Source organism: Centroberyx affinis, unplaced genomic scaffold (genome assembly GCF_046629955.1).
Source record: "Centroberyx affinis isolate AG114_WGS23_722 - 3 ecotype Tasmania unplaced genomic scaffold, CSIRO-AGI_Caff_v1 ptg004872l_1, whole genome shotgun sequence".
NCBI classification, from domain to species: domain Eukaryota; kingdom Metazoa; phylum Chordata; class Actinopteri; order Beryciformes; family Berycidae; genus Centroberyx; species Centroberyx affinis.
The window spans coordinates 50270-65807 of NW_027282383.1; the positions used below are offsets into that span (position 1 = coordinate 50270).

General features: G+C 43.3%; 1 protein-coding gene across 1 annotated transcript; it reads left to right on the plus strand.

The window, feature by feature from the left end:
• Window positions 1-9078: 9078 nt before the first annotated feature.
• LOC139666203 (dual specificity protein phosphatase 3-like) lies at window positions 9079-15027 on the plus strand. Its single transcript, XM_071545333.1, has 3 exons — window positions 9079-9200; window positions 13078-13310; window positions 14819-15027. The coding sequence occupies exons 1-3, from the start codon at window positions 9079-9081 to the stop codon at window positions 15025-15027; spliced, it is 564 nt and encodes a 187-aa protein (XP_071401434.1).
• Window positions 15028-15538: the final 511 nt, after the last annotated feature.

Sequence of the window (15538 nt, forward strand, 5' to 3'; positions counted from 1 at the left end):
GAAGTTGAATTTTAGGTCATCTTCTCTCTATTTGCTTTGAGTACAGCTTGGTTCCCTCTGTTTGGCATAAATCTATAATAAAACCAATCCCTAAGTCCCAAAATAATGATTTCCTTTGAATTATAGGGGTCTTCTTAGTTGTCTTTATAAACTCTATTCTAGTATTCTTAATGAGCGACTGTATTGTTATTTGGAAACATTTGGTCTGTTGGTGGATGAACAAAATGGCTTTCGAAAGAGTAGAGCCTGTATTGACCACATATATTCTTTATCTACTATAGTTCATGCTAGAATACTTTTACTTGCTTCATAGATTTTCAGAAAGCTTTTGACTGCATAAACCATGATCTTCTCAGTTTCAAATTACTAAAATCTGGTATAGATGGTAAATTTTTATAATGCCTTAAAAGTTCTTTACCAACCCCAGTTGCATGTGTGCAGGTCAATGACTATAGAACAGGTTGGTTTCCAACCCCATTTGGTATAAAACAGGGGGACATGCTCTCTCCCACGTTGTTTGCCATCTATATAAACGATCTAGCACTAGAAATACGTTAATCTATTTCATAGTCTTCAGTCTAATACTGCCACCTAGTGACGCAGACGGAAAATGCAGTTTTAGTCTAGAGTTAAGTTTCACTTTTGCTTTAGTAGAAGAGCACATGGCCGGTGCTGCAGGTTACTCACATTTCTGTGTTGTGTGGTTGAACATTTTCTGTGTTCTGTGGTTGAATATTTTCTTCTGTACGTTGGAGCTTTCGAAGGCCATATCCGTAAGTTGATATCTCATAAGTCTTTATTCAGCTATTGTGATTGTGGAACGTAAATATTGTTCATCTTGTACGTCATTAGAATTGCTGTTTTCTCAGTTAGCATGAAGCAAATCTGTTAGCTTAGCTGCCAGTCTGTAGCCTATGTAGACTAAATGAAAAAATACATGCTGTTTCATGGCATCTGTATACATTTACTTACTCTGATTCTGGTTATAAGGCGATGTATGTTTTAAGAGCCTTTATTCATGGACATTTTTGTATTGATTTGTGTTTCAGTTTCACAGTCAAGTCATGTCTCTCAGTAAACTCAAAGACAACGCAACCTCCTCGGTCTGGGCATATTTGATTGTTTAGCTAGCTGGATAAACTGCTTTTACCACGAAGAGGGAGGCCAGCATAGTGAAAGGATGTCTTCTCATCGCTTCTCAGTGGAAGAACAGCTTCAGTGAGCTACCGCACACCACTTCAGCTTTATCAGCTTGTCACAGACGACGACATAGGAGAAACGTCTCTATCCAGTGCTGAAAATGGAAGAGGAAAATCAAACTGAAGAGAACACACAAGTAGAAGGAGCCCAAGGGCATCATGTGACAGAAATGGAGGATTTAGAGATTCGATCTGTGTGCTCTCGTTCATCACGATCATCCTGTAGCTCAAAAGTGAGCGTGGTTTTAGCTATGGCACGTGCAAAAGCAAAGGCGGCACAGGCCAGAGCAGCTTTCTCACAGAAAGAAATAGATATCAAAGTACAGAAAGCGAGGATTGATGAACAGTTAGACGCACTGCAGCATGAAAAAGAAAAGAATTCTTTGACATCTTTGATGACAACAGCGTCCCATCTCCATACACATTAAAAACATGTGCAGGCATCACCGAGACAGCTGGAAGAAGAGCATGCGGCTATACGATTGAGTCAATAGACCAGAAAGTCAACCTGCCGCTGCCCACTTTGGTTGAATGTGATGATATCCCTGACAACAGGTTAGAAATACCTACCCCTAATGCAGCTTCTCATCATAGACACCTCAAGGTCATCGCAAGTGAGATCCCTCCTTTGGACTCTGAAGGAAACATCCTCTTACTGTTGGGTAGAGATATTCTCCGTGTCCACAAGGTTCGCAAGCAGATTAACGGCCCACATAATGCTCCGTTCGCCCAGAAATTGGATCTAGGCTGGGTAGTCTTGGTACAGCCCACAAGCCTTCTGCTGTGAACACCTTGAAGACATGCATTCTAGAGAGTGGCCGTCCGAGCTATCTCACCCCATGTGGAAGTCATGTCCAGGTAAAAGAAAACTTTGAAATGTCAGTTCATCAAACACTCCCAAAGGTGCAACCCTTCTCACTCAGCACAACTAAGAATCCTGCAGGAGAAGATGTAGGTCAGTCAATCTTTCTCTGCACTAAGAACGACAATAAGCTCGCCCCATCTATTGATGAACAGAAGTTTATACAGATAATGGACAGAGAGGTTTGCAAAGACAGCGCAAACAGTTGGGTTGCCCCACTACCCTTCTGTTCTCCAAGGAGACGGCTTCCAAATAATAGGGCCTATAAACGTCTTACAGCGCTCTGCCACACTCTTGAGAAAAAACCTGAAATGAAGGAGCACTACTTGGATTTCATACAGAAGATGTTGGACAACGACCATGCAGAGTGGCCAAGTCTGCATGGTCGTTGTCCAACATCCTGCAATGATGGGGCCACCATCATTGCAGGATGGACAGGAGTGCTGGTATCTCCCATCTTTCGGCGTTTATCATCCCAGAAAGCCTGGCAAGATCCGCATAGTCTTCAACTCCAGTGCTCGTTATGACGGAGTCTCTCTAAATGATGTCCTTCTCACTGGACCAGATTTTAATAATAGCCTTTTAGGGGTCCTAGTAGATTCAGGAAGGAGCTGGTTGCTGTCACAGGGGACATTGAACACATGTTCCACTGTTTTGTAGTCAAAGAGGAACACAGGGACTACTTACGGTTCTTGTGGTTCCGAAACAACGACATGAACAGTGACATCGTGGATTACTGTATGAAGGTCCATGTCTTCGGCAACACTCCTTCTCCGGCCGTTGCGATATATGGACTAAGGAGGGCTGCAAGAGAGGAAGAGGACAGCTATGGGAGTGATGTGAGGAGATTTGTAGAGGAGGATTTCTATTTAGATGATGCGTTAAAGTCCTTCGCTACAGAGGAAGAGGCAATCCGTGTTCTCCAACAAGCTCAAGAAATACTCGCGCTGTCCAATCTTCGGCTACACAAAATAGCCTCAAATAGAACAGCCGTGATGAATGCCTTCCCCTCTGATGATCTAGCCAGAGACGTTCAAGACCTATATCTGTCGAAAGATGAGATACCCTTGCAGCGCAGCTTAGGGATTTGTTGGTTTACATTCAGAGTTCAAGACGACGACAAGCCATTCACACGCAGAGGTGTGCTCTCTGTAGTAAACAGCCTTTTTGATCCTCTAGGATTCGTCGCACCCGTCACAATACAGGGCAAGTCCCTACTCAGACAGCTATCATCACAAGTAGGAGAATGGGACTCACCCCTTCCTAATGACAAGAAAGCAGAGTGGATGAAATGGAGAGAGTCACTTCAACATCTGCAGGAGCTGCAGATACCCCGATGTTACTCCTCTTTCTCCGCCTCCAGCACCAAGTCTAAAGAACTGTGTGTGTTTGCTGACGCCTCAGTCAAGGCAATCTCAGCCATTGCATACTTGAAGATCACTAACCAAAACAACCAGAGTGATGTTGGGTTTGTCTTTGGAAAATCAAAACTGCTGCCTGTAAGGGAGACTACTATTCCTCGCCTCGAACTCTGTGCTGCTGTCCTTGCAGTGGAAATCGCAGAGTTTGTAGTCAGTGAGATGCACCTGAAGATTGAGTCACATTTTTTACAGACAGCAGAATCGTTCTGGGCTACATACATAACGAGACAAGGAGGTTTTATGTGTATGTAAGCAATCGGATCCAACGAATAAGACAGTCAACGTCTCCAGACCAATGGAAATATGTTCCATCTGAGCAAAACCCAGCGGACCATGGGTCAAGGTCGGTGCCAGCCGCACTCCTCGCACACAACCTGGTTATCAGGGCCACCCTTGTAATAATAATAATTGTAATAATTTCCCTCTGAAATGTAGTCGAGTGGAAGTATAAAGTAGCATCAAATGGAAATACTGAAGTAAAGTACAAGTATCTCAAAATTGTACTTAAGTACAGTACTTGAGTAAATAGTTACTTTCCACCACTGCAATATATCAATGCAAGGCAGAAACAGCACAGTGTTTTTGGTTTCAGACAAAATCGAGGGCTTCAAGAAAAAACGTATTCTTTGGAACAGAAGAGTCAAGGAGGGACGATTTCACATGTTTTCACTCCTAAGTGAAACTTTGGAAGCCTTTCCTAATGTGAACATATCCAGTGCTATAACCCAGCATTTGACTCAGTTGTCACGAAGGTTTGCAGACTACTTCCCACAAGGACCCAAGACATGGAAACCAGCAGACAGCAGCCTGAAGCTTCAGCTCACACAAGTTGACCTTGCTTCATTCTGGATACTGGCTGCCAGTCAATATCCCTCTCTGTCAAAACGGGCAATCAAATTTCTGTTGCCTTTCACCACCACCTATTTATGTGAGTCAGGGTTTCCATTGTGACTGCCACAAAATCAAAGGCAAGGAACAAACTGAAAACAACTTTGAATGCTACTCTGCCTGTCAGCCTCTCACCCATCCCACCACGACTTGATCTCATTATTTCCCAGAAGCAAGCCCAAGTGTCTCACTGGAGGGTAAGCAGAATATTTATTTTGGTCATTACAGCTGGCAGTGGCATAACACATATTTACAGCCCAGTTTATTTTTTCTCCTTTTTTTTGTCATGTTATGTTTTTTTCTCATTTATTTGGCAAGGTGGTCCTCGGAAATTTTTTAACAATCAGAAGTGGGCCTTAAGTTACAAAAAGGTTGAAAACCCCTGCTTTAAATGGTAATTATAGCCTACTAATGTCTCAGAATTAATCTGGAGATGCTTTATTGATACTACACATAGCTTTTTTAAATCCAAGTCATTTTGAAGTAAATATCAAATGTTAGAAGATGATTGCCCTTATTTCAAATAGACTGATACAAGCAAACTTTAGATAAACGAATTTATCTAATTTCATTACTACTTTGAATAACAGCACTATTACTAACTAGAAAAGGCTAAATTTTCTAAAGAAAATTTAATTGTGCTTGCCGTCTGAGCAACAGTCACTTCGAACCGGCCTTTGCTAGAGTGCTCCTAAATCGCGGGTAAGGTTTCGCCAGTGGTCGCTACGGCATTCCTAGGGGATTGCTCGGTAGTTGCTAGGTGGTTGCTAGGGTGTTGCTAGGTGGTTGCTAGGGTGTTGCTAGCGGTCGCTACGGCGTTCCTAGGTGATTGCTAGGTGGTTGCTAGGGTGTTGCTAGGTGGTTGCTAGGGTGTTGCTAGGTGGTTGCTAGGTTACTAGGGAACAAAGACAATCCAAGGGAAAAAAGAATTGCGTTTCCAGCATTTATGGTCACCGAGTTACGATCGTTTAAAACTTAATAGGTCGCTGTAGCGCCCCCTATTGGCGAAATGACACGAAATTTTAGAGGTCGGCTGAGACATGATACCTGCACAACTGTACCAAATTTGGATGGGATAGCATAATGCGTTCATGAGTTATACCAATTTTTAAATCATAGGCCCCGCCCACAACATGTCATCAAACTTTGGAAGCCGATAACATCAAAACGGTATGGAATATCAAAAAACGGCTCGATAACTTTTGTGCAGGACAGTCCAGACATGCTGTGTGCCAAATTTGGTGAAGATTGGACAATATTTGTAGGAAAAGTAGCGAAAAAACTGTTTTGGACAAAATTCAAAATTGCGGGAAAATCTTTCCAGGCGGAAATGGGCGTGGCCTATATGAGTAGATGCGTATGGACCCAGGGAATCCAGGGAAAAATAATTTTGATTCTACAGGCTACGGTTCAAAAGTTATGGACCAAAACGTAAAAAGGGCTGTTATAGCGCCACCTTTAGGTCAATTGGTGTAATTTTTTAGACCAGAGTAGAAGGGGACACTGTGCACCTATCTACCGAGTTTGGGAACTATAGCTCTTACGGTTTCTGAGCTACAGCTACTTTTATGCGAAATCCCATTCAAGTCAATGGGGCCAAAAAATCGCACTTAATCGTGAATATCTCAAAAACCCCACGACGAATCTCTTAGAAAAGTAATAGCACACTTCCCCTCAATAAGCCGCACGTTTTGATGTCTCACATGTCCATGTAGTGTAAAAGCTGTAGGAGGAGTAGCGCGCAGAACTTTTGTCCGGAAGACGGAATAATAACCAGAAAAGGCTAAATTTCCTAAAGAAAATTTAATTGTGCTTGCCGCCCTTGCAATGTCCCTGTCCCGGCCCCTGTCCAATTTGACAAAGACTAGACTCACTAAATATGAGAGCCAGTTGTGTTCAAAGGCATTGGGATACTTTTCTCAACACGCCACAACAATATGTCTGCTATCGAACAAAGCTAAAGATTCCCAGCTTTCCAAGGACACTGAATGCACCACACACACCAGCCGAGTCTGACAGAGCGCCTATGTGGGCAACTCATGGTCTTTGTCGCCATCTGTTGGCTGTGTCGAAGCACTGACATGAATGAGCTCAAACATTTAATTTGTATAGCCTAGCAAGCTCTTGTAGCCTAAATAAAAAATGAAATGGAAAAAAATTGCACTACACACCAGTAGTAACGTTAAATGTACAGATTGTGTGTGTTTGTTTGGACTTACCGCGGTCCTTCTGTCCCAAATGCATCAGTCCAGCTGATAAAAACTCCGCTAGCCCTGTTAGCTCTGGTGTCCCCGTTCGCCGGCTTCTCTCTCCGGCGCTGTCCTGTCCACCGCCCCCGCCCCCGCCGGCTCCTCTGTCCGCGACCACGGTGATCCCCGGGGTTAGCTTCAGTTAGCTCCCGACGCTAGCCCTGTTAGCTCTGGTGACCCCGGACTGCACTGTAACCCTGGTTAGCTTCAGTTAGCTGCGGATGTTATCCCTGTTAGCTCTGGTACCCATCGGTGCCAAAAGCGCCGTTCGCCGGCGTCTAAACCCCCGCCGAAGTATCGGCCAGACCACCATAAACAATTCGGCGTCGTCGAACCCCCCGCCGAAGTCTCGGCCGGACCACCAGGAACAAAACGGCGCCCATTAGCGTGCCACCGGGAAACCGGACCGCCCTGGGTTAGCTTCAGTTAGCTCCGGATGTTATCCTTGTTAGCTCTGGTATCCATCAGTGCCAAAAGCGCCGTTCGCCGGCGTCTAAACACCAGCCGAAATCTCCGCCCGACCACCGGGAAGAATTCGGCGTCCAGCTACCACCACTGGCCGCCAGCGTGCCACCGGGAAACTCCGGCAAGCGTCGGCAGTGCACTCGGGCCCCAACAGAAACCTCCATGCTTCGTCTGTGTCCATGCTTCCTCCATGCTTGTCTGTCCGCCACAGAACAGAGGGCCGTCAGGTGGACTGAGCTCGCGCATATGCATCGAAATAATTGGTGATATGATATAATTGTATAGATTCTACTTTAGCTTCAGATAGCTTCAGTTAGCTTCAGCTTACATGCAGGTCAGCCTACTTAGAGAAACGGGCTCGGGAGCTCAGCGGAGAGCAAGATGGCGGACAGAGTGAAACCTAACTGGCAGACTAAGTGAAACTTAACTTTTTGGCTCTGTGCTGAAAGTGACTAGTTGTAATGGAAGTAGAATCAGTCATTTAATGGTAATTACACTTGTGTGTGTGTGTGTGTGTGTGTGTTTCAAAACTACAACTGCTACCACTTAGATATTGACATTGTGAGAGAGAGGAGAAGTATATGAACAGTTTGTAGCGCCCCCTATTGGCGAAATGGGCCTACATTTTACAGGTCGGCTGAGACATGACACGTGCACAACTGTACCAAATTTGGATGGGATAGCATAATGCGTTCATGAGTTATACCCATTTTTAAATCATAGGCCCCGCCCACAACATGTCATCAAACTTTGGAAGCATATAACATCAAAACGGTACGGAATATCATAAAACAAATCGGCAAGTTTGAGCAGGACCGTCCAGACATGCGGTGTGCCAGATTTGGTGAAGATTGGACAAAAGTTGTACGAACAGTAGCAAAAAAACAGTTTTGGACAAAATTCAAAATGGCGGAAAATCTAGTTAGGCGGAAATGGGCGTGGCCTATATGGTTGGATGCGTATGGACCCAGGGAATCCAAGGAAAAAATAATTTTGATTCTACATGCTATGATTCAAAAGTTATTGACCAAAACGTAAAAAGGGCTGTTATAGCGCCACCATCAGGTCAATTGATGTAATTTTTTACACCAGAGTAGAAGGGGAGACTTTGAACGTATCCACCAAGTTTAGGAACTTTAGCTCTTATGATTTCTGAGCTACAGCTGCTTTTATGCAAAATCCTGCACAATCCCATTCAAGTCAATGGGAAAAAAAGTTGTACTTAATCGGGAATATCTAAAAAAAAACCCACAACGAATCTCTTAGAAAAGTAATAGCACACTTCCCCTCAATAAGCCGCACGTTTTGATGTCTCATATGTCTATCTACTGTAAAAACTGTAGGAGGAGTAGCGCGCAGAACGGAAAAATAATAATAATAATAAGTATGTGAGATTATAATATTGTGCTTTGCCTACGGCAAGCACAATAATAATCGGAAGAAGTATGTGAGATAATAAGATTGTGCTTTGCCTACGGCAAGCACAATAATTAATACTATTGAATAACAGCATCAAAAGGCCGAAGAGTGGTAGAAACGGTTAAAAGACAACAACAGGTAGCCAGTTGGGAAGGATTCAAACATGATATGAAGACTAGAGTAGGATGCTTTTCTTACAGTTGATTTTTGTTTATAATATGTGGTCGTTTTCCTTCTGACTGGAGGTCGTGTTGTTTATTTCCCACACTGGTTATCGGTTAACGGTATAACAGTGTTCCAGCTGCTATAGGAGGAGAGGGTGTGGGCTGGGTTTGGCTTCCAGAAACACCGAGCCGCTCCTCCGCTCAGTCGCCGCGGAGGCGCACGAGAGAGCGGACCCAGACCTCCGGCTCCTGCTCTATATTAAGTCCGCTGAACCTTCCCGGACCCGGACTCGTAAGCCGACACCGGTTTGCCACGTTGGTCGCCAGCTTCCCCCCTGCTCTGTTGGCTTTTTCGGCATGAAGAAAAAACACAACCAACAGGTCAACATAGCGGCTTCGGACCGAGTCGACATGTCGGACTTCGAGGTGACTCTCCAGCAGCTCAACGATCTGCTGACGGACGAGAGCGGCTTCTACAGCTGGCCGACGAAGCACTTCCACGAGGTTTTCCCCAGGATCTACGTCGGCAATGCGTGAGTCATTGCTTTTATGATGACTGTTTATTATTATTTTGCAGCTCGGTGATAAGCATTTTTTGTTTTCCATTGCCCCAGTGATCTATATCTAGGCTATGTCTGACGCCATGAGCTGGGCTTGACATGACTCTGCGTCCAGTATCGACACATGTTGGATCTTGTCCTTCATGCCTGTTATTCATTTTAATTTCACTGAATTAAAACTCAAGTCTGGTTCATTCACACATGCAATTCCCCCTATTTTTCGCACGTATGGCTGCTTTTTATACAGGTTGTCTATGAACATGACGCCCTAGATCCAATTCAGGTCACGCAGCATAAACAATCAATCAGTCCTCATGTCTGAATTTAAAATTAGTCTTCGACATGCCTATTCATGTCTTATACAGTTTAATTAAAATAATGATTTCTGATGGATCCAACCCTAATTCTTCCATTCTGTTCCATACGAAAAATAACAATTGTAATCCCGTTATGAATTGTAGAAGGATAGAAATATCACATAAAATGAATCCTTATAGGAATATTATGAGAATATTATATAGGCTAGGAGATTAAAAAATAAACAGCATAACCCACAATAAGGTCACTATAAACTCACACAAACACAAAAGTTCCTATAGGAATATTCTAGAGATGCCATAGGAGATTTAATACCACAAAAAGGTCACTATAAACTCACTATTGAGAACCACAGACACACTAAGTTAGTGTCATTTTCCATGATGGACATTGCAACTATGTGAAGTTTAAGCTTAGGTTGCATTCAATAAACAGCCTCTGCACCAACCTAAAGAAACCATGATGGCATGTGGAGAAACTGAACACATGGGGTATACTGGGATCAGACAGAGGCTTGTTGAATGTTTGAAGAGGCGAATGAATTTTACAAAAGGCAAAATGGAGCAGAGACAGGAGAGAGGAAGGCACGGAGAGTGAGGAGTTGAAAATAGACCGGTGCCGAACCTGTTATTCCCCTGATGTTCTGTTGAATTAAAATAACCGGAGAGGACATGCGTATTCCAAATTTCAATCTCTGCCATGCATATTACCGTCTCCTCTCGGGTCCCTGGTGACATTAGGTGAGTGAATTTTGGTAGGAAACACACACACACCAACATCAACACACACACACAGGTATAGGCCTATAATGTGCCCATGGAGGATAGGAGCTGAGAAGGCCTGTGATGAGTTCTGGTGCCACAACAAAGACCAGGCTGGGATTCATTCACTCGTATTGAGTCAGTGGATTCCTCTGTCCATTTCAATAAAAGGGAAAACATTTTGCATTTCTTCTCAGATATTGCTTTCACTCTGTGTCACTGGGTGCAACCTGCGGCTATTTTCAGTTCGACTCTTCATTCTTCTGTATGGGGAACTTCACTTGCAGACAGGTTTTAAAATAAAAGTGCTTAAAAACTCAACTGCATGTTAAACCACGCACACAAACATGGCTGCACAGACAAAGAAAAGAGCGGCACCTACAGAAACTCAACAGAAAAAGGAAAGGGTTAAAAGACGTCACAGTGCTGGACACGCTGTTTGACTGACACCTCAGCAACCAAAACTGGAGACAAAATAAAAGAAACGAGAATCTCACAGAATGTCACTTGTCACCCTGACTTTTGGAATGATAGCACAAGATAAATATGCTTTAAGAGAGTTGATAGACTTAAATATACACAAACATCCCTGACATAGGCAAGGAAAGGTTACAGTTCTTTAGTAACTCCCATTGTATAACTCAGTAATTCTCAACCTTTTTCATATCAAGGACCCCTAATTTAGTCCACATTAGAGCCACTGACCCCCATTTGATGAGATTTTGTCTCTCGGACCCAAATCTGAGAATATTTTTATTGTCAGATATGATTTTGTCCAGAATTCCATGACTATCTGTATTGTAGGTAGAGAGATAACAGAGAAACTATGATCAAAACAGTCATTCTTCTACATTCTCAAATTGTGTTAACTTCTTGTAAATGAAATAATGGTGAAGTTTAACAATTCATCAATTTGCTGGGGACCCCCTGGAACCCCCTCAAGGACCCCTGGTGGTCCCCGGACCCCATGTTGAGAACCACTGGTATAACTGATAGCGGTTCAGTAGCTGTGCTTTTGTTTCACAGTGGAAGGCACAATACTTGCACTTCCACAAAACTGCTTGTAGAAAAACACATTTTCTTTAAATCATTTTTGAATCCACTCAAATTGTATATAGATTATCAAATAGGTAAAAACAGGAGTAAAAGCTATCATGAAAGACCCACACTAAATTTCCAGGCATATAAATAAATGAGTGCCCAAAATGTAGATGGTCAGATAAATTGTGGATTGTGTCTTTAAATGCTTTATGTAACAGAAACTCTTAGCAGAGTGAGTCATGGCAGTGTACTGTATCCCTAATGTAGTTCAATAGTGAGAGCCTCTCTAGTGCCTCTTCTGTTCTCTCCACCTCCCTAAAGGTGCCATGAATAATGGACAGGGTAGGAACAGTTCTCTGTTTTATCTCGGAGAGATGGAGCACGAGGGGAGAATGTACTCACCAATATAGGCATGCACACGCTAATGCATACACACAGTTCTGTAAAGAGAAGTGAAGAGAGCATGCACCCACGCACTTTCTCTTCACCCTTTCTCTCTCTGGCTTTCTCACTCACACTCACACACACGTACGTCCTGTTCTGAGCGGGTGTTGTCATGTTTAGATGTCTCTCTCTCAGTCCCACGGTGTAGTTTGAAAGCCTGGCAGTTCCAAAGCCCTTTTTTCTGGGGGTGTGATGTCGCATCCAGTATTTACATCGGTCTTTCACTTTTAGCTTTTCACATGTAAGGGTGTGAGGTGCCAAGTGGTACAGGAATCCCAGAGGTTCATACTTGAGAGCAGCATCTCTTGTCCTCTTTGGTGCAATAGCACCACAAGTTCCAAGGGACACCGAATTATTCAATGTTCATAATTGGAAATGTGTCATGAAGCTTAAAGGGGAACAGCACTCAGTTAAAAGATATCTGTATGTTATCCTTTTGAACTATCGGACAATCAATATTTTGTAGCATGAAGCTACGAAGCTCTCTCCCAAAATCAGAAGCAAGAGAACATCTATTTCAGGAGGACTAAAGCAAATGTGCTATGTAATTGATAAGAATTTAATCAATAATTGACACTGAAGTGTCAACTAATGAATTAATAGAATAAAATAATAAAACAAAATCAAATGAGTTTAAATAGATTTGGGCATTTTTGAGACATCAAACCATGTATGAGGCCAAACAAATCTCCTAGCAACCATGTGTGATGGCATCATGGCGGCCGATTTGAGTATATCCATGAATGAAAATGTGTAAATGTGCGTAAATAATAAGAAATGTCATGTAAAAGTGAATAGTCTGGTAAGATACATTTGTTTCCAAATGTAGGTTACTGTGAAAGAAAACTTTCTGTACTCCCATGTACTGTGAGTACTACTAAGAGTTAGCTCAGTTAACCTAAACAGCTCTGTTAGCAAGCAACTAGCCAGCAGGCTAATTTAGCAAAGCTAGTAAAGTTAACATGCAACTACTAGCCGCTTCTAACGCTAGCTTCTACTAGATATATTAGCTAGAGTGCAAATCTGCAGATGTGTTAGCAGATGGTTAGCTAGCAAAAAAGTGGACATTTTCTTAACACAAATAAACCAAATGTATCAGTGGTGAAATGATCATTTCCCAGTCAAAAACAACACAGAAATTGAACATGTCTATTCAGTTGCTATCACCTCACCCAATGTTTTCCTTTCTCTTACGACAAAACCCCTTAGATTTGTGGTGCGGAAGGTAGCGTGTCTGAAATAAGCGTCACAGTCTGTGTCTCTGTTGCTTACCCAAACCCATGCAGGTTTGTGGCGATGAATGTGATGCGTCTGAAGCGTCTGGGCATCACCCACATCCTGAACGCCGCGGAGGGAAACTCCTTCATGCACGTCAACACCAACGCCGAGTTCTACGCCGGCACGGGTATCGTCTACCACGGCATGCCCGCCAGCGACACCGACCACTTCGACCTCAGCGTCTACTTCGAGGAAGGGGCCGACTTCATCGAGAAGGCGCTGGCACACAAAAACGGAAAAGGTACGAGAGTAAAGGGGCTGTGTGTGAAGCAGTGATGTCTTTTTATTTGGATTGTCTGTGATGAAGTTTGAGTTTCTGTAGGTGGCGCTCCTTTCTTTGTCAGTTCAGCCATGGCAGCTATCACTGCTCATGCTAACTACCCAGTTCTTCTTCTGTTTATTCCAGACGAACCGCTGTTACTGCTGCCAGAAATGTACGATGCATTCTTGTGCGCCAGAGGATTTTTTTGGAACAGCAAATGTAAAAGCATGAATTGGGTATACATTGAATCACTACTATGGTTTATGAATTGGCGATAGGGAGAAGCAAAATAGACATTTATGTATATGAAATTGACAGAGATTATTTCTTTAACTGATGAAATGTACAATCCCGAATAGCGTCAAATCTATATATTTAAAACTGCAACCGAAGTGATAACACCACAAATTAATGAGTTTATCAGCATTAGATCTACATCATTATGTGTTGGGTTTGGTCACTATCCCCCCCGACCACCGCGTCTTCTATTTGGCATGGCAGTGTGCTGCACGCAAAATGTTGTAGGCTTTTTATCAGTGCGTCTTTACATGCGTCACAACTCTTTCAGATGTGCTCACGTCAGGCTGAGACACAGAAGAGATGGGAGATTTTCAAGGGGTATAAATAATAATGTTGATACAGATTTCTAGCATGGGCATGTTTCTAAGATCAAAGACCTTTTTTCTAAATGAGGCCCCTGAGCCAAATAGGACGTCTAGTTGAATGTGTTTCAAATTAGGGGAAAAAATATTGGTGAGGGTTTGATTTTTGCTTCTCTTGCAGTTGATGTTCTTGTCAGTTTCAGACACACTGTTTTTGCACAGGACTGGGCTGAAGATGCGTATGTCTTACACTGAAACCCTGTTTCTTTCCCTGTGTAAATTGTAGGGTCACTGAAAGTATATCAACTCTTTGGCCTTAGCAAGTGCTGTAACTATCAGATTTTGGTTGGTCGGTCTGGCATTTTTTTTTTTTTAAATACACTGATTGGCCAAATAACAAAAAAAAAGTTGGGTACAGAACTGGTCATCTGCAATTGGCTGATCTTTGGTGCCAGGTGGCATCACCTGGCAGGTGGTGACATCACCTGGCACCAAAGACCAGCCAATAGCAGATGACCAGTTCAGTACCCTACTTTTCACCAGTAGGTGTCAGGCTTCACGACAGATTTTGGTTTGGGGTTTAGATACGCTTTAAAGGTCAAAATGCAATATCTCAAACACCTCTGGTCCTATTTTGTTGAAATTTGGAGGGATGATGCATTTTGACACTGCTTTCTAGAGTTTAAAAACTACACTGATTGGCATGGTGGGGGCGCTATAACTAAAGGTTCAAATTTCAAAGTTTGACAGGTCATAACTGCTCACCACTGGTCCGATTTTGATTAAACTAGGAGGGATGATGCATCTTGTTACAGATTGACCCAAGGGGTGCCTGCATCGTTCATGGGGGACGACGTGTTCACTTGTTTTTCGTATCTTCTCCAGGTAAGGTGTACGTCCACTGCAGGGAAGGCTACAGCCGCTCGCCCACCCTGGTCATCGCCTACCTAATGCTTCGCCACAACATGGACGTCCACTCCGCCCTGGCCATGGTGCGCCAGAAGAGAGAGATCGGACCCAACGACGGCTTCCTGCGACAGCTCTGCCGGCTCAACCAGACACTGGCCGCCGAGGGAAAGTTCTGGAACAAATGAGACAGCAGAGGAAGTAGATACAAGGGGAGAGAAAACTCCTCTTAATTGGTGAAAAAGAAGGGGGGTAGGGGGCGGAGGTAGGAGAGAAAAGTCTGCTTAATTGCTTTCACTTGTTCTTCAGCTTTAAGAAGCCGCAGATCGGTGATGGAAGGTTCTGGAAGTAATGAGAGAGGAAAATGGATGGAGGAAAAAATGAAAGAGGACACTGCTGAACTGCACTCTTCGCATTCTTAGACCAAGGCTAAAGCTGCTGAGTGTACAGTATGTATAGGATGAAATAATCTCACTGCTACTGTCTCCAATGTGTAGCAGTGAGATCCTGGCAATCAGAAATGATCAATGGAGGTTAACGTAAATGTGGTGTTTCTAGATCTTTTCACACATATTTTGAATTGCTGTACTCAGAAAAACACATACTGTATCTAGTTGAGACACCTGTGTGCCGCGTGTCCTGATCACTCAATTTCATGTGAATTAACTTATTGTAGAAATTGGTGAAAATGATGAAACT

Bases quoted from the DNA above. Each gene is read 5' to 3' on its own strand.
- LOC139666203 (XM_071545333.1), top strand. From the start codon at position 9,079: ATGTCGGACTTCGAGGTGACTCTCCAGCAGCTCAACGATCTGCTGACG. The intron at 9,201-13,077 runs GTGAGTCATTGC...AAACCCATGCAG, and splicing joins AGGATCTACGTCGGCAATGC to GTTTGTGGCGATGAATGTGA. The intron at 13,311-14,818 runs GTACGAGAGTAA...TATCTTCTCCAG, and splicing joins GGCACACAAAAACGGAAAAG to GTAAGGTGTACGTCCACTGC.